The sequence below is a fragment of the Ciona robusta genome, chromosome 5, assembly GCF_009617815.1.
Source record: "Ciona robusta chromosome 5, ASM961781v2".
In the NCBI taxonomy this organism is placed as follows: Eukaryota; Metazoa; Chordata; class Ascidiacea; order Phlebobranchia; family Cionidae; genus Ciona; species Ciona robusta.
The window spans coordinates 3,421,806-3,444,734 of record NC_143239.1 but is presented as its reverse complement, the minus strand read 5'-3'; the positions used below and the strand labels follow the sequence as shown (position 1 = coordinate 3,444,734).

The 22,929-nt window shown below is 33.5% G+C and overlaps 3 protein-coding genes across 8 annotated transcripts in view; 2 read left to right on the top strand and 1 right to left on the bottom strand.

Moving 5' to 3' along the window:
* LOC149735658 (huntingtin-like) overlaps positions 1-13,696 on the top strand; it is a 32,704-nt gene extending 19,008 nt beyond the window's left edge. For 4 of the 5 annotated variants that reach the window (XM_089878482.1, XM_089878479.1, XM_089878481.1 and 1 more), the window contains 26 exons: positions 700-885; positions 1,039-1,263; positions 1,353-1,502; positions 1,805-1,921; positions 2,218-2,318; positions 2,534-2,646; positions 5,721-5,881; positions 6,088-6,259; positions 6,534-6,739; positions 6,880-7,063; positions 7,236-7,330; positions 7,401-7,508; positions 7,648-7,785; positions 7,933-8,040; positions 8,096-8,216; positions 8,853-8,944; positions 9,253-9,476; positions 9,935-10,013; positions 10,171-10,358; positions 10,766-10,880; positions 11,207-11,426; positions 11,625-11,745; positions 11,961-12,123; positions 12,275-12,435; positions 12,698-12,791; positions 13,073-13,696. In XM_089878482.1, the coding sequence (XP_089734608.1) occupies positions 700-885; positions 1,039-1,263; positions 1,353-1,502; positions 1,805-1,921; positions 2,218-2,318; positions 2,534-2,646; positions 5,721-5,881; positions 6,088-6,259; positions 6,534-6,739; positions 6,880-7,063; positions 7,236-7,330; positions 7,401-7,508; positions 7,648-7,785; positions 7,933-8,040; positions 8,096-8,216; positions 8,853-8,944; positions 9,253-9,476; positions 9,935-10,013; positions 10,171-10,358; positions 10,766-10,880; positions 11,207-11,426; positions 11,625-11,745; positions 11,961-12,123; positions 12,275-12,435; positions 12,698-12,791; positions 13,073-13,210 (3,780 nt within the window). In that variant the 3' untranslated portion in view covers positions 13,211-13,696. The remainder of the gene's footprint in view (positions 1-699; positions 886-1,038; positions 1,264-1,352; positions 1,503-1,804; positions 1,922-2,217; positions 2,319-2,533; positions 2,647-5,720; positions 5,882-6,087; positions 6,260-6,533; positions 6,740-6,879; positions 7,064-7,235; positions 7,331-7,400; positions 7,509-7,647; positions 7,786-7,932; positions 8,041-8,095; positions 8,217-8,852; positions 8,945-9,252; positions 9,477-9,934; positions 10,014-10,170; positions 10,359-10,765; positions 10,881-11,206; positions 11,427-11,624; positions 11,746-11,960; positions 12,124-12,274; positions 12,436-12,697; positions 12,792-13,072) is intronic. The other variant, XM_089878480.1, reaches the window with a different exon arrangement.
* LOC149735659 (uncharacterized) lies at positions 3,241-5,673 on the bottom strand. Its single transcript, XM_089878492.1, has one exon. It carries the CDS (start codon positions 5,512-5,514, stop codon positions 3,703-3,705), a length of 1,812 nt encoding a protein of 603 aa, XP_089734618.1. The 5' UTR covers positions 5,515-5,673; the 3' UTR covers positions 3,241-3,702.
* A 1,593-nt stretch (positions 13,697-15,289) lies between the features above and the next one.
* LOC149735657 (uncharacterized) lies at positions 15,290-22,685 on the top strand. Of its 2 annotated transcripts, none has more exons than XM_089878489.1 (11): positions 15,290-15,810; positions 15,904-16,036; positions 16,096-16,282; positions 16,644-16,741; positions 17,044-17,264; positions 17,530-19,272; positions 19,754-19,930; positions 20,270-20,499; positions 20,817-20,886; positions 21,223-21,473; positions 21,807-22,685. In XM_089878489.1, exons 1-11 carry the CDS (start codon positions 15,610-15,612, stop codon positions 21,964-21,966), a joined length of 3,471 nt encoding a protein of 1,156 aa, XP_089734615.1. In that variant the 5' UTR covers positions 15,290-15,609; the 3' UTR covers positions 21,967-22,685. The 2 variants fall into 2 exon arrangements, with proteins under 2 accessions (XP_089734615.1, XP_089734614.1); XM_089878488.1 differs by having other exon boundaries at positions 15,471-15,810; positions 16,644-16,750.
* The last annotated feature ends 244 nt before the right edge of the window (positions 22,686-22,929 follow it).

The following is a 22,929-nucleotide window of genomic DNA, read 5'->3' as shown; positions in this document are numbered from 1 at the left end:
ATTCAGTGTGTTCTGAACTGTAATACACTTATATTATTAAGTATATAGTAGGCGGGGGAAGATGGGACAAATTTTCTTTCTATTTTTCTCCTCCCATTTGGTAGTAAACGAAGAACATTTAAAGAATTATAAAACTGTATCCTCACAACTCCCATAGACTGTTGGTAATTGTTTAAAACACGTTCAGTGTATTTGGATATAATGTTTTAAAGGTGTCCCATCTTACCCCACAGTACAATACACTTTTATAGCACTTTTTATTTTATACATGGTGGTTGAAGCATCATTTTCTGATGTAGGTCAAACACTTAAAGGGCCAACTCAGACTTAATCTTTAGGTTTCCTAACGTGCCTCGTCAAAGCTTCTTATATGTATAACATGTTAACAGTTAACACAAAACAAATTTACTCGGTGATAGGATTCATTAGATGCTTGCTTAACTTAGTTTTAATATAGTTTACCTATGTTTAAATTAGATTAAATAATTCACTTTATTAATGTAAATTCAAACTCAGCAATATACTTATTATTTAAGAGTAAACTTTTCTTGGAAAATAATCTAAATATAGTTATTTATGAAAATGCAATATCTTATACAAAAACTGTTCAAAAGATTTTTTTTGCTTATAGCTTTTAGTGTTGCCGTTAGCATAAAATTACTTTTACATCATGGAAACACTGATTTTAATTTTTTGAAGTGTCAAAACTCGAACCAATCTGAGTTATCGTTATGGTTGGCTGAACACCATGTTAATGACATCATAATGATGTCAGAGGAGCCTCCAGTCCAAGACTTTCTCACATCTGTCCACTTGGGGGCAGAAGAGAGCGCTTGTTTAATCAAAGCAATTTCAAAATTATCGAAAACACAACAAAATATAAAGGTACGTTTTATTCTTTGTTTGTATATTATAAATTTTATTAAATTTGTGTATTGTTCCGGCTTTACTCTTTTAAGCATTTTAAGATGTCTAGAGTTATTTTTTATTCTTTGTTTATTTTAAATTTTATTAATTTTTATATTTTTTTCTTTTCAGGCCTCATTCATTTTAAGGATTTTAAAATGTTTGTCTGGAGTTTCGATAAAAAGTTCAGAATCCTTGATTTCCCTTTTGCTCTCTCCAAAGTTCCTTTTCTCACCAGTTAGGAGGGTATTTGCTGCTTCTCTATTATTTCTACAAACAACTGTGGAAAATATTTTGGAACTAAACAAGGAGGAGGCTTTGGAAATTATCCCAACAGAATTTACTCAAAATTTAATGGTAAATTTTCATTTTTGTATTTTTAAAATAAGTTTCCAACAATACCCTAAAATTTATTCCAAATTAATATATATTCTTTAAAAATTTAGCAAAAAGGTGAAAGTTTAAAGGAAAAGTCCCAATATATTCTGTTTTGTGACCTGATTAGTCAGTTGCATAGTCATGTGACTGGAGAACAGCCAATCACAAGCGAGAAACCTGGTCCAACTATCCAAGCCTTGATGGAGAAACCAAACCAGGTTTATTAACATTTTTGTTCTATTGTACCCATTGTCGAGTAATAAGAAGTATAACATTACAGTATTAACTACTAACTCTACACTTGTACATTTATAATTGGTTTACAGGTAGTTTTTACTAAGCTAGATTTACAAATTCTGATTTTGTGTCTAAAACTGTACCAAGGTATTTTCATTTAAATTTGATTTTGTGAGTCACTGTTTTTTAGGTTAATGCATACTGTTTTTTTTTTGTTTCCCCACTCTTTATTGTTAAATTGTTGTTTTTTTTTATTGTTGAATTGTTTGTTGTTTCTATCTAGAATTGGTTTAAATCTGTTATTCTATCTTGCCTTGATGAAAACAGATGGACACCAGAGTGTGCTAGAGTGTTAGCTTGTGCTGATTTTGATGACATCATTGATATTCAAGGAAATAATGTAAGTTGTGAGTTATGTGTTTGTATATCAGACTTGATCTGTATGTAACAACAAAAATGGTTGCAGTTAAGACCCCCCCTTTTGTGAAAAACAATCAACAAATTGATTGTTTTTTATTTAATTTTTTTTTGTATCGCATTTCATCATTTGGTTAAAACACTTCGGACTGTACATTTTGAGATTCAATCATTTTTGCAGCTTTTTTGTAAAATACACAAAATTCTTGGTTAATTCCAAAAAATCTTGTTTTAATTTTTTGGCTCTGCTACTGACTAAAAATCCTTCCTTTTTTACAGAATTTCACAGCACAGCACCTTGCATCATGTTTATATATAGGAATACATGAAGTTACTTCAATACATGCACCACTCATTCCTTATCCTGAGGATAAAACCAGGTTAGATTGGCATGATGACATTTAGTCTGTATGTCTCCCTTTGAAATTACAATATTTTAGGTTTGTTTACCATCAGTTATAAAGTATATCGTATGGGGTCGTCTTTTCGCTGTATCAACCACAACAGTTTGTGGTTAGTATATATTCAAAACAGTCTAACATTATTGATGGCTTTTAAAGTGTTTATATATAAGATTATTACAAACTTTTTGCAGCAATTTGCTTGCGGCATCACTGCTTACCTTGGATAAAAAAATCAAGGCTGTTTTGGAAATCACACCTGGAAACACTGAGTTTGACACACCACTTAAGGATAATTCTAATTCAGGTAATCTTATTATTTGTATGTGAATACACGAACAATTACATTATACAACAGTAGAAATAGGCCAAATACTAAACTTATGCTAAAGCCAAATACTAAACTTATGCTAAAGCCAAATACTACACTTATGCTAAAGCCAAATATTACACTTATGCTAAACAAATTTAGTTTATTAGTAACAGGGAAAGATTATTCCAACTGAAACTTTGTGAAGAGATTGCTCTCCTAGTTGTGATATAGTAACCAGATCAGACTAAACAGACTTCTCATATGTCAGAATTCATCAGACAGATAAAGCAGCAAGTTAAAATATCGAGAACAAAAACCTACACGGCTTGAAACTAGTTTCTGCTTTACAGCTGCACCAAAGTATTTTCCGTAATAAATAAATAAAATCCACCCAGAGTCTGTATTTAATTGGTTTAGGTGTATGCTTGTAAACTGGATTCCAGACACTTTGAAATGTGGTATACATGTAGAAAATAAGTTTATAAAAAGAGAAATTGATTATTTTTTAGTCAGCTGAGGGTGAGGTTTTGTTGTATTACTTAAGTTGAGTATAGGTCAACTGTGGGATTTTATTCGCATTTAACTATAGGCAACTGGTAGTTACAAATTATTTCTTGTTCTTAAATGTATAAATGTCGCTGGCATTTATTCTTGTTTTTGTCCTAATATAGCAATTGGACTCTTAAAACAACTTCATTTATTGCGTAAATTTTATTTACTAAATCCACATAATTTATTGAATAGTAAGCTTTAAAATAAACATAACATTTCTAACAGCTCGTTTTACGAAGGCTATATTGCTGAACAGTTTAAAACTGTTCTTGCTATTCACAGTTAACAGCACATTCACAGTAACACAAAAATAGAAAATATGGCAAGGTGTGGAATAGACAGTATAAATCACAAGAAGCGTGATGTTATTACTATAATTAAGTTTAATAAAACTGAATAAACAAGCTGCTTATAAATGTTTTGAACAACAAGAAATAAGTTAATAGTTTTCAAATATTTTGTTTGCTTTTGTACATTGAAGTATTTACTCAACTTATCTTAGCATTGAAGAGCAACTTTCGCTTTAAAAGATTGCCAAAATCGCTTTGTGAAAAGGGATTGTTTTTGTACACAATTTAAAACTCGAAAGCCATCATATTTTTTAATACGTAAGTATTTTTTTGACCAGTTCACAGTTTGGATTTCTATCCCTTGAAGTTGCCTTCTGTCTGATACGATGAGACTCGCATGTTCAATCAGCTCCTCCTCCAATCCAAAATAAAATAAAGCTGAAATTCTTGCTTTTAACTTCCAAGAAGCACTTAGCATTACATCAAGTTTTGTCATTACTGATACTTTCAACTTGACTGCAAACTTATGCAAACAATATGCTGTTTCGGTAAAATCACAGAGGCTTTGTTTTCCAATGATTCCAATCAACCCTGACACTGTTGTCTTTGGATTAGAACCTTCCATGAAAACATCATCTTGTCTTCCCCTTGAATGATAAACTTTAAACCTTATCTCACAAGCCACTGCAACCATTAATCGAACCTCATGAGCCACTATTTCACTGCATAAGTTGCGTTGTTCCAATATATCAATGATATCAAAACATGAAGATCCTTTTATTGAGTATCGCCGACCAATTAATGCAATAAAGATCGTTGCACTTCTGTAGAATACTTTTTTAAGGTTTAAGCTTTCACCATCCCTAAATAGTTGTAACTGTTTCATAATGTGCAAATCTGTTAACTCCTCATTTATTTGAGCAATGAACATTGTCAAGTTTTGGAGTTGTGACATATCCTGTTTATTCACAACAACATGGCGCGATTTATCCTGATACTCTTTAAATATTGTTTCATCACCAGCTACAAAACAAGGCTTGGATAAAATATCAGCCAAATGATATCCCTGCTTTATGTCTTGTTCCATTTCCAACAGTCGAAGCATTTCTTTCACCGGCTTTATAAGCTCCATTTTCCATGGTTTGTTTACAGTTGGTTGTCTTCCAAGTGGTATCTTGCTTGCATGTGACATTAACCCATCAAACGCTACACCATTTGGTGTAAAAGCATCATAAAACCAGTTGGTGGTTTCACCGTTTAAACTTGGAATTGCAACTGAAGGAATCATGGTTTCTCCAAGGTTGATTAGGACGATGTGAAATATTGTGGAGAACCACTTGAAGTATCTCATGATCATCTTACGCTCTTCATTCCAAGCTGCTTCATCTTCAAGAAGAATGATGTGTTCAAAATCTGAATATAAAGTAATTTCTGATCGTGCCAGGGAACCTAATCCTACTACAGAGTATTTACAAGGGGGATTCCCCATAATTCCAATGCATTCATTAGAGACAAATCTCATTAATTCAGTGAAGTGCTGTGTAACACTATTTTGAATATTTTGAACATCTGATATTTTCTTTCGTTGCAGTGGAAACAGTTCTTTCGTTGCAGTGGAATCACGTTCTACATTATCTGGTATTTGAGTCACTGTGTTGTATTGTTCTCCCGATTTCTTTCTTGCTTGTTTTAGTTTACTTTTTAGATTTGCAGAAATCTTGTTCAAATTAGCGTCATATCTTTTGGCCTTTGCATTTACTAAAACAACTAAATGAAATCTTTTAAGATTACTTTTAATTTCATCATTGTTTGGATCTCTTACTATAGCAGCATTATACAAAGCCACACTGCGAATATAGTTCAACTTCCGGTGTTTAGTTTTACATCCATATATCTTGGCCAGGTCATGCAATATAGGAACTGATTTTTTTGGATCAATTTCTTTTCCATTTGTATCACATAGCAACTTCAATTTGTCAACTAGATTTCTCTCTGCTTCATTAATATCAACAAAGTTCATTTCTAAATTAGTCTTTTTTAAAAAAGACTGTTATTGAACCATGTTCCATCAGCGTACATTCCACCTAATTAACACCAACTATGCAAACATTGCACAACACAAATAAAGAAAAAGTCTTGCACACCACAAACATTGATATATTCAATATTCTAGTTTATTTTATGGTGGGGCACTTTAATTTCTCCTTCATTTATGATGTTTTACAGAAATCAAATTTATTGGGGATAAAAACTTCCAACAAAATTTGATGTGGTTAAACAGATGCTTAGTTAACATGTTGAAATTTCATCACATCCTACCTACACAATACCAACTACCAAATGTGAACTCTAATGATTATTTAAATATCATTGTTCTTGGTTTTAAGGTAAGTAAAATGCGTTAAATGATTGCTCTAACCATTGTGCTGACTGCTGTAAAGCTGATTTATATATCAGTTCCACCATATTTACTTCGTTTTGATATTTCTTTTATTAAGAAAGTATTTATGCAGTTTGTGTAGATGTTAAATGCGAATGTATCACAATTTAATGAATATAACATAAGTTTTAACATGGCTTCACACATTTGCAGGTAACCCAATATGGCATACACAAAGGCAAGATACCTTCATTGCAAGACATAGTTTGTGTTTTGGAAAGCTTGCAACAAGCACTGGCTGTACAATCCCTCCATGCAATGTTTATAAATGAAGTCAAGTGGATGTTACAAACTGTTCAAGTCTTATTTACCATAATGGAGATACGTGGGTTACTGTTTTGCTAAAACTATGCTTCACTTTTTAATAGTTCTGTTATAAACACATTTTAATAGTTCTGTTATGAACACGCCTTAGTGCAGACGGACTTGCATGTCTTAGTCACAGGATTTACGGAATGTGCCGCAATTAACGTGGTTCATTATTAATTGTGTCGCTATGTCATAACTAAGTGCTCTATATATGGGCGCCTTACTTTTCATTCCTTTATTTTGCGTCTTAATTCAAACTCAAGTACAAAACAAATTCAATATCATTTCAGACATTGGGAGAATTCCTTATGAGCCACCTTACCTACCCAGCTGCATTGACAAGGAGGAGGCGTCATCAATATACAACAACTCCTCCAACCCACTTAGTAGTTGCATCAAACTATATCAGATGCTCTCCCTGTTTAGAAGGCAACACAAAAATAAAGAAATGTTTGCAAAAATTCCAACCTATATCGTTAGACCAACTAATAACATTGTAAGTTGATTCTCTGTTTTGTAATAAATTAAAAAAGTTATTTTTTATCATTATTTAGTGTTACAATAATTTCTGTGAGAACCGGAGGTCTGAAAATACACTGAAGAAAAAATAAGAAATAAATTTAACATTTTCTCCAGATCCTACATCTTGCTACTTCTCCATTGTTCAAAGACTATGTGAGAACACCTCTCGTAGTTTGGACATTTGGATGGAACCCAGCACTAGGTGGAGACACAGGGACCTCACTGCCCGAAATTCCTTCCGATTTCTTGCAAGAGAAAGAAGTCTTGCAGGAATATATTGCAATTGTGAATCAAATTGGTGAGAGATGTTGTGTTTTGCAATGGTGCCTGGAATTTATGAAATCTGGAATTTAGACCAGAGTTGCGTTTTAGTTAGTGTTAAAATTTACAATGATGAATTTTTCAGCCAGCATTTCATGGTCAGGGCCATTACGACAGACATGAAATTTTACAATGAAATGTTATTTTAGGTTGGACAAAACGAACAGAATTTGAAGAAACATGGGCGTCTCTGCTTGGTGTGCTTGTTTCACAACCTGTGATTTCTGATGAGTCATCAGGAGAGGTAAAAACTGCTGACTAATTGTAAACCATTATCATTAAAAAGAGGTTTTAATAAATTTATCCATTTTTAGGCTATGCACACAGAGATATCAAGTTTGGCCATCAGAGGTCTTACCTCGCTAGTTGTAGATTGTGCATTGTATCCTGAATGTGGAAGGAAGGCTACAAGCAAATACCAGGTCACATAACTCTTCTTACACGACAAACCATTGTATTATTTTATCATTAAAATATATAGCATAGTTTTTATCATACATTTTATAGAACATATTTACCGGAAAAAAAATCGAAAAAAATTGTAACAAATTTTCACACTAGGTGTTTTATCGCCACCCCACGTTTAAACTTGGCAACACAAAACCTGGAAGGCAGTTGCTGAAAGTTCGGGGTATTTTGGATGATGAGTCACGCTTCATGACACAGCGAAAATCACATCAAGACACACACCACCAAAATGTAAGTTGAAAACTTGGTATTTAGAGGAATATGTAAAAGAGGAAATTTATTGATTAACAACAGAAATTTCAACAGTCTATTTAGGTCAAGTTTTTTTGAAAATTTAGTTATAACCCAATGTTATATTAATTATTATTAATATTTCAGACTTCACTCAATGATTCAAGCAATCTCTCTTCATCGTTGCAATCAAATAAATGGATAACAATGAACACAGAACGTGTATTGTCATCCTCTGCTTATGGTCTTGCCCAGGTAACAAAATCTCAATTTCCCAATATTTTCCATATTTACTTTCTTTTGTTCCTAGTCTTCTGTGAGATCTTTTCACCTGCTTCACGGGATCACCCCCATGAAAGAGGAATCATATGATGGTGATTACGACTCGGCTACAATGCACTCATTTGAATATGATAACTCGCTAAGTAACGGTACCAAACACTAACACCCCTGCATGGCATACTTAACTAAACATCTTCTAAATTATCACAAAATTCGCTGTTTGCTGCTTTATTCCTAGTTATCTAAATTTCTAATTAATCTCAACATTTATTGTTGTATAAACAATACTGACTGCTGTGTTCAGAGTCTTGGCTTGTAAAATATTCTTTAACCCTTACCGTGAATGTAAATTTTTCATGTTCGTGCTTACCTATTTCATATAATGGTGATATGCTGATAACTAAAAAGTTGGTTCATGTTCATACTTACCTTGTTCATGAGTCTTGGATTCTAAAATATTCTTTAACTCATACCGGCTTCTTTTTTACTCTGAATGTAAGCATACCATTCTCGTGCTTACCTATTTCATATAATGGTGATTACTTTATATAGTAGGGTGGGGTAAGACGAGACACCTTTAGCACATAATATCTAAATATCCTGATCATGTTTTAAACAATTAACAACGGTCTATAGGAGTTATTAGGATACAGTTTTATAATTCTTTGAATGTTGTTTGTTTACTACCAAACGGGAAGAGAAAATAGATTGAAAAGGTGTCCCATCTTTCCCCACTCTACTGTATGATAGCAACTTGTACTGAGTAACGGAGTACTTGTATACAGATGGTAGTGATGTGAGTGATATGTTTGAAACATCAGAAGCTGAAACACCAGATGTTCCAACCAACCCAGCTCCACCCCTCTCACCATTGAGAGTAAGTTCTTACGCAATATGCAATGTTTATAAGATACCATGAAAGTGCTCTTGCAAATATATGTAGCAGTAAAGAATCAGCATCAGTATGTTTATGAATATATTTTTAAAATTAAAAAGCACTGTGTTTAAAAGCACTCTGTCATTTTCTTTTTTACAAAAACAATTTTTTTCTTTTCCAAAAACATCAATTTTTTTTACAAAAACGTTATTTTTTTTTAAAAAAACGTTTGTTTTTTTTTACAAAAACGGCAATTTATCTTTTCACAAAAAACAGTTCTTATTATTTTTTAATTGATTTTCCCGTAGATACGAGATGGTGTAGATGTTCACTCATGCGTTCAATTCCTGCTCGAGCTCTACACAGAGTGGTTCCGCACCACTGCACAGACCAATCAGATCTCAGGATCTTCCTCAACAATCGCGAGACCTTTACTATGCGAGTGTGTCCGATCACTCTTACTAATATCGGATCTTTTCACCGAGAAACAACAGTTCGAATGGATGTTTGTTGCACTCACAACATTACACAAGTAATACATATTTGTTTTTTAACACTACTCATAAGTCAACTGTATCACATTGGTCTGTGAACTTCTTTAGTTTATAAAAACAAAGTCACTCAAATGTCAGTTTTGTTCCGGATGATTACTTTATAAAATGCGCAATAATTATTTTAACACCACTCATAAGTCAACTATATTACATTGAAGATTTAAACTACAAGGTTCTTAGATTCTTAAGTTCAAGACACTCTCTTGTCTGTTTCATTCTTGAACAAGATACTTTTTTTCCCATTTATATTCTTCATGGGTGAGGTCCTTGTCAAGGACTTGGGATTTAGTCCAGATTTGGCCCATTACCCCAACACCCGGAAAGCCAATTTAAGTCTTTCTTTAACTGGCGCCGCTACAGCACCTTGCAGTCAGATATGTTTCTTACAAATTACCTAATAACAGTTGTATAATTTGTGTTCTTTTTTCCTATACAGTGCACAGCCTGTAGATGATGATGTATTAATGCAGTATATCACCCCATCCATGTGTAAAGCTGGCTCTGTACTTGGATTGGTAAGCCTCATGAACTAAAATATAATTTTAGTTTTTATAACCTTGAAATGCATAACTCTTTGAAAATTTATAAATAGAATTATACAGTAGTTTAATTCTACATTTTAGCGCAGAAAAAATACAACTTTTTCATATCAACAATTCTGTTGCATTACAGAATTCAGAAACCTCGGAAAATGTTCTAAGAGTTCTAGAACCTTCCTTGAGTAGCACCTTGCTATCATGTCGTACCTCAGCACTGGTGGGGTTACTTCAATGCATTGAGAGTTACCCAAACCCTAATTTACGTGGCATCATAGACCTAGCTTCGCAATTCATTCCTCCCAACTTTGTGGCAATTTCAACGTCAGTATAACTTCGCACTAAACAGTTTTTGGTTCAGTTTGAATTAGGTCAATTTTTTGGCCTTTTTGGTGTTTTTTTTAGGTTGAATTTTTTTTTCTTATGTCTTGTTTTTTTAGACTAACCTATATATTTAAACATAAATATATATAGTATAGTAAGATGGGGGCAGACGGGGCAACTTTAGCACATAACATCCAAATATCCCGATCGTGTTTTAAACAATTAACAACGGTCTATAGGAGTCGTGAGAATACTGTTTTAGAATTCTTTGAATGTTCTTTGTTTAGTACCAAATGGGACGGGAAAATAGAGTAAAAAGGTGTCCCATCTTTCCCTACCCCAGTATATATTTAAATATAAATATACGTAACTAAGTAATATTTAAATATAAATATGTTTGAATCCAGATGCCCTTCGTTGTTCAATGAAGACTATGTTGTCCTTCTAGCTTCTGTAGCGTTTTATATCATAGAGAAATGCCATGATGCTGTTATGCCAGAGTTTACTTCTGTTATAACACAGGTAAGATAAATTCTTTAAACCGTGTAACTCTATAAATTCAGTGAATCTGACCCTGATCTGGCGCTCATATACAGCTGAATGATTCCTATGTATAGAAATACAGAAAGGATCCAGGGGCAGAAAAACGTAACAGACAAAAATCAAATTCAACCAATTGTTTAAAAAAATATATATTTCTTATAAATTGCATCGTCAGAATCTTATTCTAATAGAATTCATATAACAACCGTATAACACACTTAAATATATTAATGTTTAAATGTTTTTGGGTAAAGATGTACTTTTTATTACCAGTGGTTGGTTAAGCAAAAATTCCATTTATTCAGGCTTGCACATTGATCATATCTTCACGTGATGTAACTTCTGTCCAATCCCGTGTTTTTCACTCCGTCACACATGGGTTACAACGACTTATTCTCTCGTTTTCCATTTCCGCTTCCGAGTGTGATTCTATCCTTAAGGTGGCAGCAGAGCAGGTGCACGCCAATCCTTGGTTGCCACGGGCAACCGCTGCTTGCGGACTGATGATGACTTGCATGTATTGTGGTAAGTCAGCAAAAATTAACAAATTAACGATAAATGTTAAAAACAAACAATGAAATTAAACAAAGAGCAGTAGAAAACCTTTCTTGTACATAATGTTACAGATTTTTACAAAATCAAACCTTAAAAAGTCTGTTTATACGTACATGATGATATTTTAGTTAAAAAGTTTAGTTTCACCATTGCAAATGCTTTTCTCAGGTCGAATGAGGATCAGTTCAAATCCTGATCATGGTTCACCACATGGTGGCAGTCCAGAGCATGAAGATGTTGTAGAAAGTAGATTGCTCGCTATGGAACGCGTTACACTGCTTTTTGAGAGGTATGTCATATCATAGGTGTATTGCGCCAATGATGGTCTAAATATCCCAAGCCCCCTTCCCTCATAACAGGAATTGAATGTCGTATTATAAAATATTTATACTTATAAACCATTTTAAACTAACTAAGTACTGTATACATAAGACTTCTGTGATTGTGTAGTGTGCAATGCAATAGTAGGAACTATATTTAACAAACTTGTAATTTTTTTTGTAGGATTCGTAAAGGTTATCCTCACGAAGCAAGAGTGATGAGCAAAGTCCTCCCATCCATGCTGGATGACTTCTTCCCTGCTCAGGACATCATGAACAAGATCATCGCTGAGTTCATCTCCACCCTTCAACCTTTCCCTGCGTCAGTAGCGCAAATACTTTATGAGGTAGAAAAAAAGTTTATTGTTAAAATACCATATTTATGATTCACACACATTTCATTAAAACAAATAATAATTTTATTATAAAATTTTGCTGTATTTGCACTTTTTTTACAAAACAATTTTTTTAAAAAGTTTAAATTGCTTGAAATCTCAGGTTTTCCAGTCGTTACTTGAACGAGATCAGTCACATTTAGTGCAGGAGTGGGTGATGTTATCTTTAGGTAATGCAATTCAACGCACTCCGTTACAGACAGCAGTCTGGTGTTTGACTTGCCTATTCTCCAGTGCTTCTACCAACAGATGGATTAGTTCCATGTAAGAACTAATGTACATTGTTTGTAGTACTTGTTTTTAAACTATGGGCTTCTTTAGACCTCCAATTTTTTTATATATATATATATAACTGTTTGCCTATATTTGTTTGTGTTTTTATACTCTTTTTAACAATTTTTTTTTATATTTTTTTTGTTAACAAAAATAGAAAACTGCGATAAAACAACAGTATAAAAGATTTAAAAATCTAATGAAATAGCTGCCTGTGACAAATACATAGGTACTACTGTATTTATAATTGCAGGGTTCCATTGATAATAAGTAGAGTACATGATCCAACATTGGATGTGGATTGGACTTGCTTCTGCAAAGCCGCTGTGGATTTTTACACATGCCAGGTGATTTGTAATATTTTTGCATTCTGACTATTTGTAGAAATATATTATTCTTTTTAATTGGTCCATTGCTTATTTTGAATCAGCCAATTGCCTTTGTGTTATATGAAGCAGTTGTAATGTTTACTTTTGCCAGATATTGCATTTGCATATTGTTTTTTTAACTATTTTGGTTATAAATTATTTATTGAACTAAATTTGTTTACATAATCTTTTTATCACTTAATAAATTTGTTTATTTTTGATACATCACTTAATGGGCACGTATTGTAAAAAACATTTAGCTCTCAGAGGAGTTGGATCGTCGCTCCTTTCATGCAATCTTCAGCACATCGTCATCATCCAGAGAACAAGGATCACCATACAAGCTCCTCCTGGACTGCATCTCCCGCATCAATGGAGAGCAAGGGATTCTTCAGTGATCGATAAAATTGTCCAAATACACTGCATTATAATTAAGGGGGCGCTATGCTAGACTTTGCCAGGGAAATGTGTGTAGTTAGATATAGCGCAAAGCAAATGTATGCAAAAGTTATGTAGCAAATACCACACTAGTCGTGAAGTGCAATATATATTATGTTGTGTTGCTTATATGCATCTTGTGAGGTTATTACGCAACATTGCATTGTTTGCACAATGTTTCAACAATCAAAGCTGTGCAAACTGTGCATGATATTATAACTTGTGTAGTTCCCATGTAATTTGTGTGCTACCTACTAAAATCATACTTATTTTGGTTGGTTTCAAATTTCTTCACTCGAATACAAATATTCTCGCTTTAAACAAAAGTCAAGTTTATCTTATCAACTCTGTAACTTTTAACAAAACTATTTTATTGAAACGTTAACAATGTTGGTTTAACAGCTAGTTGTTGAGAGAATTAAAATATGGCAATTTTTTTATCAGTACAGTTGCTTAATCCTTTGCTGTTTTTTTACCAGTTATACTGATAAGAAGAATTTAAAGCAAAATTAACAGTTAGAGAGTACTTTTAAATAGGAAAATGGAGTTAAGGTAAGTACTTTATTTTTATTAACTGCTTTAAATACTTGTTTTTTTAAGAAACACAGGATAATGCGGGACAGTTTAAAATCCTTGTTATTTTAATTAATAAATAATTTTATTATTAGAAATAAACGAAAAAAAAATGTGAGTCTTTTATATAGTCCCTTCTTCAACTAGATTCGGATAAGACATATAATGATCATCAAAATGAAGTTTTAAACAGTTTATTACGTTCTTGTGAAAGTATTGAAAAATCCGAACAGTTATCTTTTTTATATTTTCAAGCATTACATTCGTACACTAAGGCTGTACGAAATACCACTTATCAAAAACAACCTCTTGCTGTAAAAGACCTTCATTATTATAACAAATATAAACAAACACCTCATGGTAAATGTGAACATCCACTACTGGAAGTTGAATTGAAAATCGAAGTTTTTTTGTTTTTATTCAGAAACTATAATTATGCAAAAGCAGTCATATTACTGCAGGAATGTTTACTCAGGATAAAAACGTACAGACCAAACACACAATTTCATAAGAGAATCTACTTTACATTTGCTGTATGTTATTTTTCCCTGCACAAGTACTATGATTCTTTTATTTGTTGGTTGGAAGTAACAAAAATAGAAAAGATACAAAAGATTTCATATCGGAGGTGGAAAAGGGGGCATGTTTGCAAAACTTTTGCTGCTTTACTAAATGAGTTAAACTGATAAAGGTCTGATTTTAGTAACATATAAACTCTGATGATGTGATGTGGTTGTGAAAAGTTGGTTTTGAGGTAATTTATTTTTAAAGAATAGCCAATCTCTACGTAAAGAAAAATTTGCAAATGTTTTGTAAAACTGTAATCCAATCTAAACTGTGCAAATACTGCATACAATATTCATTGTAACTTGTAATAATACATGCATTTTACAAAACATATATGTTTATTTAGCTGCAATGAGTTTGGATATTATTCTCTGCAAGTTTAAATTAAAACAAATAATAGGCTACAACAGATTTTGAATGTCTGCTTTATTATAAATATATTCCATTTGGTATACAACAATTCCATGATATACTCCCACATAGCACCAACAAATAGCTGTGTTGCAATAGTACAACAATTTGAGGTGAATGGTTTGAGTGCATTGGATTACAAACTGGAAGTTCATTTCGTTACTCAAATGTGTGGTTGAGTCAGAATTATGTGGGGCTTGCAAAAATAGATGTCAATCATATATGCTTTGAAATAGTTTTATTCAGCATTTTTAGATCAAAATTGTAGTGTGACCAAACAAAAAGATTAAAACTTATGGTTTTAATCAGCGTCCGTATATAAACATGTTTATATACTGACTCTGGTTTTAATCAACCGAGTATATGCAGTGGTTTTTTTTGGCACATTCCCATGTACACGGTTTGTTTACAGTTTTGAGATTGATAATTTGAAAAATATTATCTAGTAGTGTGGTCGCTGATTTTGTTACACATTGAAAGGCATTAACAAAAATTTAATTATCTACAGTAAATTGCTTACCAACCGAAGGCACGGATACTAAAGGGGTTTATGTTATGAATGTTGTATACAGGCACGTTATATATATATACGAGTTTACGAGTGGCCTCTCTCATCTGCGATACAGTTGTAGTAGTATTCACTATTTGGAACATTTAAAGATTTTTAAACCTGTACCATCCAGTGGTGATTCAACGGGATACGGTATTAAAGGTGAGCTCCTGCGCATGCGCAATAGAAGTTTATTTGGAAGGGCGGGTTATCTTAGCAATACTGTAGGGAACGATTTTCCCATTTGCTGATAATTGAATGTCTTTTTCTGGCTGCATTCCCGCGAGTTTGGAAACACGCAAAAATGAAACGTTGTCAGAACGTGATGTAGTTTTGCTTGGAAAGGCGTTTGAAGAATGCGTTGTATACACTTGGTCCGAGTTTTGTAGGAAGTTTCTCGATTTAAGCGCAGCGGATTGTCAAAATATTGAAGCAGATAATACTGAATTGCCAACTCAGGTAAGGACCTCACATTTTTTTTATGATATTCGAAATTTATTTTTTACCAAGAAACATGAGCTTTTAGAACGAAATTTCCTTTGTAACTCATAGATAAGGGAAATGTTTCAAAAATGGAAAGAGAATGAACAAGAGGGTGCTACAATTGAAAATATCTCTGGTATTTTGCATAAATGTGTAATCGGCATCAAGCAAATATGGTGGAATTCATACAAAGATGAACAAGGTAGGCAGTGTGTGTACACTGACATTTAAGACTTGACCGTTTTAACCACGTTTTAACAGATGGGAAGTTTTTAGAAGATAGGAAGACGATGGAAACATACTTTCAAAAACTGTCAGATTGTCCCTTTACACCAGAAGAGTGGTCTAAACTGGTTGTCAAACTTGGATTAAGTAATAATCACATGGAAAACATGGAGTCCCGTCACAGACATAACAAATTTTCTCAACGATTATCTCTACTTGAAGGGTAATTTAGAAGCATTAGAAAATAACTATAGAAAAGTTATTAACAGTAGGGCCTATGTTCTATGTGGATGAGGTCCTTCGGGGTGGCACGTCAGGATTGGCCCAAAGTTATTAACATACACTGTTTCTTAAACATTACCAACAAATTTGCCATACACTCTTTTAATACTGGATAAAATCATTAAAAAATAATTTTTAAAATAAAACGGAAAAAATCAGCAATGATGTTGCGGGGTATACAAGCCTATCCTGAGAGTTTTGCAGGGGTTGCAGCAACAACAAAGCATCTCCTGGAACTTTATAAAATTGATGCCACTGCCTAAATGACATTACATAATGGTTTCAAATTTTCCCCTTTACAGATGGGTACAGATAAAAGGATATGAAACAGCTACAATTCCTGCTTTGCAAGCTGCATTAAAGGATTTGAAACTTCGTCGCATTATTTGCGAAATAGCAGGTCTTGAAGGTAGTTTCTTACATTCCCTCATGTATAAACATGGGCACAATTATATCTAAAGCTACCTTCATTGTCATATTAATTCAATTAGGTTTTGCTATTTATAATCTAATGTTAGTTTTTTAAGCAAAAAATTCAGAGCTGATATTTTATTAATGATTGATGGTATTCAGCTCATTGCAAACGAATGTTATATATTCCTATGTTTTCTTCTTGAATGGTCCATAAAAACAAACTGCCAGCCAAAACCAGCATGAGTGCGTATTTATTCTTAGCTCACTTATAGCTTTACTACACTACAGGCAGAAACAACACTCCGCATAAAGTATATGAACATTTCTTGGAGGACGAGTGGGATCGTATCTTCAGCAAACTCGAAGAGGATCAAAAAAGGTCCATCATCAACAGTCTTCTCCAAAGTGAAGAGGACCCCACTGAAGAGAGAGAGGAAAATGCTTTCCAATCTGTTATGAGTAAAGGAAATGCTGGATTTCACAATTTCATTAAAGTTCTTACCGATAATGTAAGTTGGTAGTAATAATTGTACGTAACTGCTGGCACTGCATATGCATTACTCAAAACACCCCTGTACTTACAAGTTTTACAACTAATATGAGAAATTGTACGTGATTGTTTGCACTTTACAACATAATCACACAAGTCAAAAAATGCATTATAATATATCTTGTGTGTTCAATGTGTGTTAGATCACAACACCACCTGTATACATGTTGTGTAGTCTCAACTATACATTTATAATGACTTTACATTATTTGTCTTCCATACAGTTGCCACCTGCCACCAACATACAAAGCACCCTCCAGCATTTTTTTATTGATTCCAACTACGCCAACCTATTCCACATGAAGAAAGCAAATATTCTCGCTGCCCATTTCACTGAAAACAACAACTACAGGGCTGTCAAAGAAAAGTTAGATCAAGGTACAAGGCATGTTCTTCTGCATGGAATGCCAGGGTCGGGCAAGTCTCAACTTGTCTGTGCGTATGTGAAACACTTCAACATTCAACACCCAAGCTCTATTATTTGGTCTATTGAATGCAAGGATCACTCAGCAATGGATGCCTCTCTTGTTTCGCTCCGTAAAGCCGTTTTTAGTAGCCAACTTCTTTCCGAAGGTCAGCATGATTGGAGAGAGGTTTTTGTGCAACTTAAAAAAACAGGTGTTCACATTCTTCTACTGCTTGAAGACCTGCAGAAGGGCATGGATGATTGGAGTGAAAATCTTCAGACTGTCGTCGACTCTGTGTTGAACTATGATAAGTCCTACATTATAGGAACCTCAAGGAATGCTCTTACTATCCACGATTTCGATCTGCACAAAGTTAATGGCTTTACTTTGGACGAAGCAGTCAATTTTCTGATGCAAGACAGAGAAGCATCTGAGGATGAGGATGAACCATGGGCCAAAAAGATAGCGGAAAAATACAGCTGTCTGCCATTAGGACTCGCTCCTGCATATGCATACTGCAAAAATCTGCGCTTTTCTTACAAGGATTATTATGATGTGTTGCTGGAAGAATCCGAATCACCAGAATTGGAATACGCTAACAAAAGTATCATTGCTACAATGGTTTTGTGCCTTGGCAAGATAAACGTAATGAGAGTCGGACCTAGTGAAGTTGATTTAAAGGCAGTTTTCTCCATGGTGGCATTCTTGCATCACGAAATCATACCTGTATACTTATTCAGAGAGATGATTTCAAAGCCACGCATTCTGTATGCAGAGTTAGAGCATGCTAAGCAACAGCCATTAGTTCCTGCCATTAGTAAAGCAAATGTGACAAGGGCTTTGTTGGAATTATTAAACCAGTTGAAAAACTCATCCATAGTGGTTGACAGTGGTGAACAAAATCTCAATACTCGTTACATCAGTACACACGAAGTGGTGCAGTTAGCATTGACAAATATGCTGAAAAGGGAAGGCAGTGAGAATCATCATCTGCTTAATGCTCTGTATTGCTTGTCGTGCTATTTCCAGAAAGACAACAGACTCCACACCCAGCATAACCAGCTCCTTGTTTTATTACCACACGTCACTAAAGCTTTATCTTTGGCTACAAATAAGTTTAACGAACGAAGAGCTGATCCGAGAAAATTAGGAAAAGAAGAAATGATGCAGCATATGATTATCCTTCGCTTGCTGGAGGTTAAGGGATTTGCGTGCACCCAGAGCGACATGATCAAAGAGGCCGAAGAAGCATTGCAGCAAGCCCATGATCAGATGCTGAATCTACTATGTGCTGCTGGCGGAATTACCCTTGATAGTTTAGACGCCACAGTGCAGGAAAGAATCTTGGAAGGCAATGGCCCAGACACTGTAATTGAAACAAGAGCTAGGGTTTTGTATCAGTTCTGTGAGAGAGCAGTGTCAGATATTCCTCCTGAAACCTTCGATAGGTTGCTTCATACAATTGTTTTAAATGAGGAGGATATAGAACTCCTCACAAGAAGTGAGGAAGGGTGGACCCCGTTGAAAGCAAACACCCCACTTACCAGTGAGGACCTAGAGGTATTTGTTGAATTTTATTTAAAATAAATGCATTTGCATGTTCTATTTTTTCAAAACACATTTATCACTTTTCATATTAAGTTTAAAAAAAATACAATTGTCACTTTTCATATGTAATGACCAAAAAAGTATCACTTATTAATTTTATGTATAATTACAAAAACACTTAAAATTATATGTTATATATATTCAATTTTGTGTGTGTATGAGGTCCTGAAGTATAACATGCTATATTTAGACCAGAGTTGGCTTTACTTGACAGTTGACACCCAGGGTGCTACAACCCATTACTGACCATTGGGATGTAGCAATGTCCGTAGAAAGCATTGGACCCGGTACCCTTTGGTTACAAACAATGCATTTGCCTAACCACTGAGCCACATAGCTGGTTATGGTTATTTATGCTTTTTTGGCTGATGTAATTTAAGTATTTTTAGTAGCTACTTAACTAGAATGTCTTAACCTGGTACATTTTTTCCAGGAGCTCAGAAGGCATGGGCTTGCAAAAGACAACAAGAAACTGAAAAGTGTGTATCTGGCTGAGCAGCTTGCTTCTATTCTGTATACCAGAGGCCGGCTTATGTTTTATAAAGGATTTGAAGGTGATAAAACTGAATACATCAAGTACATCAAGCTTGCAAATTATGTAGCACGAGAGGTAAGCTCCATGTTATGTGTATTGATTTTTTGCGTTATTTAAACAAATGTATACAGCTTGGATGGCTTGATTGTTTTTGAGATGCACAGAGTACACTTACAAATTTTAGCCAAGGAAATTATCTGCAATAAGCCATTTTACACCAAAGTATTTTATACACTAGGTAGTAGGTATATTTATACACTCGTTTTTTTATACCCACTGTGTTTTATACGCTCAGTATTAAACAGGTATTATACTAAGCAGTTTAAACATTTACTGTTTTGTATTTTTAGGAAAAGGAGTCAATGGCCATATTTCTTTTGATTTTAATTTTTATATATCACCTTGCTTTTGCAGGTTAAGAAAGAGACTGGAATAAGGCTTCTCCATTTGCTGATTACTGAAACCAATGGCTTGCTGTACATTAAGCTTGCTATCAATGGAAAATCAGATGAAGAAAAACGAACAGATTATCAGTATGCGTATAGGCGTTACAAAGAACTTTGTGAATCCAATTACCAATATTTTGAGCATGGTATTTTGAAAGAAGATGGTAAAACCAGCTACCATATTATGAGATGTTACAAGTGAGTTTCTGAAATCTGAATATTTTGTTTTTTTATAGCTCGCTTGGTAAACAAAATTAAAAGTTTGTGACAAATTTAATATTATTAATGGCAGCAAATCGATTTATTGTTCTTAATCCCTGTTATAATAATTTGCGTATTTTTTAAGTTGAAGCATTTTGTATTGTGGATTCAAAAAAAATCTTGTTTTAATAATTTGCGCGTTTTTCCCTGTTATAATATTTGTTAATTGATCTAGTCTGTCTCTATTTATTCACGGCTAGTTTTTATTTTAAAGACTGTATTATCAATTTCTTATTTATTTTCTGTCCCCACAGGCAAATGATGACTGCTAATATAAAACAACTGGAACTACCAGAACAGGAGGTGCAAACAAATTGGTTTGAGGTAAACAACAAATTTCTTTCATTATAGTTAATAATTAAAAAACTTCTCAGAAATATAGCTTATTTTATGTGTTATTTATGCCTTCATGAATGAATGTCACTTATTTGGTCTCTTTTTAAAGTGCAAATTTCAGACGTTTTTTTGTGTTATTTTTGTATGACTTACATTTGAACAACCCATTAGTAACCACTATAAATAAACTATATATATCTTGCCCAAGGACACATGCAACAACAATAGCAGCGACATCAAGCTTTGAACCTAGTATACTGTACTAAGTTTTAAGCACTAAATGCTGTGCCATGTCATTGCCTTCATGCTAACTTTCTCTTATAGGTTTGTGAATTGTTTGATGAAATAGTAAAGAATCACCCAGCATACGGAAAAACCGCCACAGAAGGTCTTATTGTGGCGGGTGAATTGTACCACAAGGGTGGGCAGTGGCACAAAGCCCTGGAGTTCTATAAAAAAGCCATGGATAGGGTAAAAGACAAGGAGCAAACCTACAAGAAAGAACTCTTTTTAGCCACAGAGAAGTTTACAGAAGCTTCTCTTGAAGCATTTGAAAACAATGTTGATGACAAAAGGTAACCGATTGTATATTGGTTTTCTTAACAGTCAATAAAATATGGATAAGAAATGCAGTATGCACAACTGCATAGGTTGATTTAATGTGCACTTTATTTACTGTTAGTTATAAATATAAGATTGATGATAGTTTAATCTTAATGCCTATGCTGTTATAATTAGTTTGGTATTTGTATGTATTTATGTATGTAACATATTTTATCTTCGCGTGGCCGGGAAACAACAGTTGTTATAACACAAGTGTTCTGTTATATACACCTCGTGCCAGCTTACGAGTTACCATGTATGTTACTTTGTGGGTGATTGTTGTTTTTTTTTTATATTTTTTGTAGGGTTTTCTGTACTGAAGCTATTGAACGGTGCAACAAGGCCAGGCTGTTGGTTCCTCGACATGAAAACAGCAGAAAATTAAAGGAATTGTCCAAAAAAGTGAAACATGCTTTGGAAAACCCTGGGGTTGCAAGTGTTGCAAAGCGCCCTCGGAATGAATAAATTTGTGCATTAGAGTACTTTGAATCATACTTAACTGTTAATATTTGGGAAACACTTTTTGCCATTTGTGCTACATTGAGGTATAAAATACCCAACATATAACATAAAGCATTTTCCATGTTTATGCATAGCATGTTTTTAACAACAGTGGGCGGAAAGTTTTTTTTTATGAATATAATTTCCTCTTCAAAGAATTTAAAAAATAAATAGATTCTTTAATAATTCGCTAAAAATAAATCTTTTATGCAATGATTATGCTAAAGCTCTTTAATTGATGTAATTTTGCACTTTTTATACAGAAAAATTTTTATGCAACTTTTTAAAAATCTGTTTTAAATTATGTGCCAATTCTTCCATTTTTATTTCTGCACTTGTGTTTTTAGTGTAATGTTTTATAGTAACTGATTAACTTTACGTAATACTTGAAGAATATTATCTATGGTTTCATTTTATGTCCTTTAGGTATTCTATTTTAGATAAGTTCCAAAATGTTTATATTAAAAATGTTTTACTGTACTTTTAATTAAGATGTAATATAAAATTATTTTGTCAACTTAGTCATGTACTTTCAATTTATGGTGGAACATTATGGAAAAAGTAGTCTGGTCTGTTGAAATGGAAATGAATTGACAGCATATGTTTTGAAATTTTGTGTTGAACAATTTTATCTAAAGCATTTTGTATTATGGGGTCAAATAAAGAAATCACATATTGAAGAACACTGTTCTAATTAATTAGAGCCAACTGTTTGAGTGTTAAGTATTTTGTTTAATCATTTACTCTAAAAATGTTAAGCTTAGTTTTTAAATCTAGCCCATCCAATACTAATATTAACTGTTTTGAGCAACCATATATCTTCTGTTCGTCAAAGAGACAATATTTATCAATGTAGGTACATTTTAAACAGTTTAAAAACGTTTGTGACAAAAACTTATTTACCCCAAAAGGAACATTCATGAAATT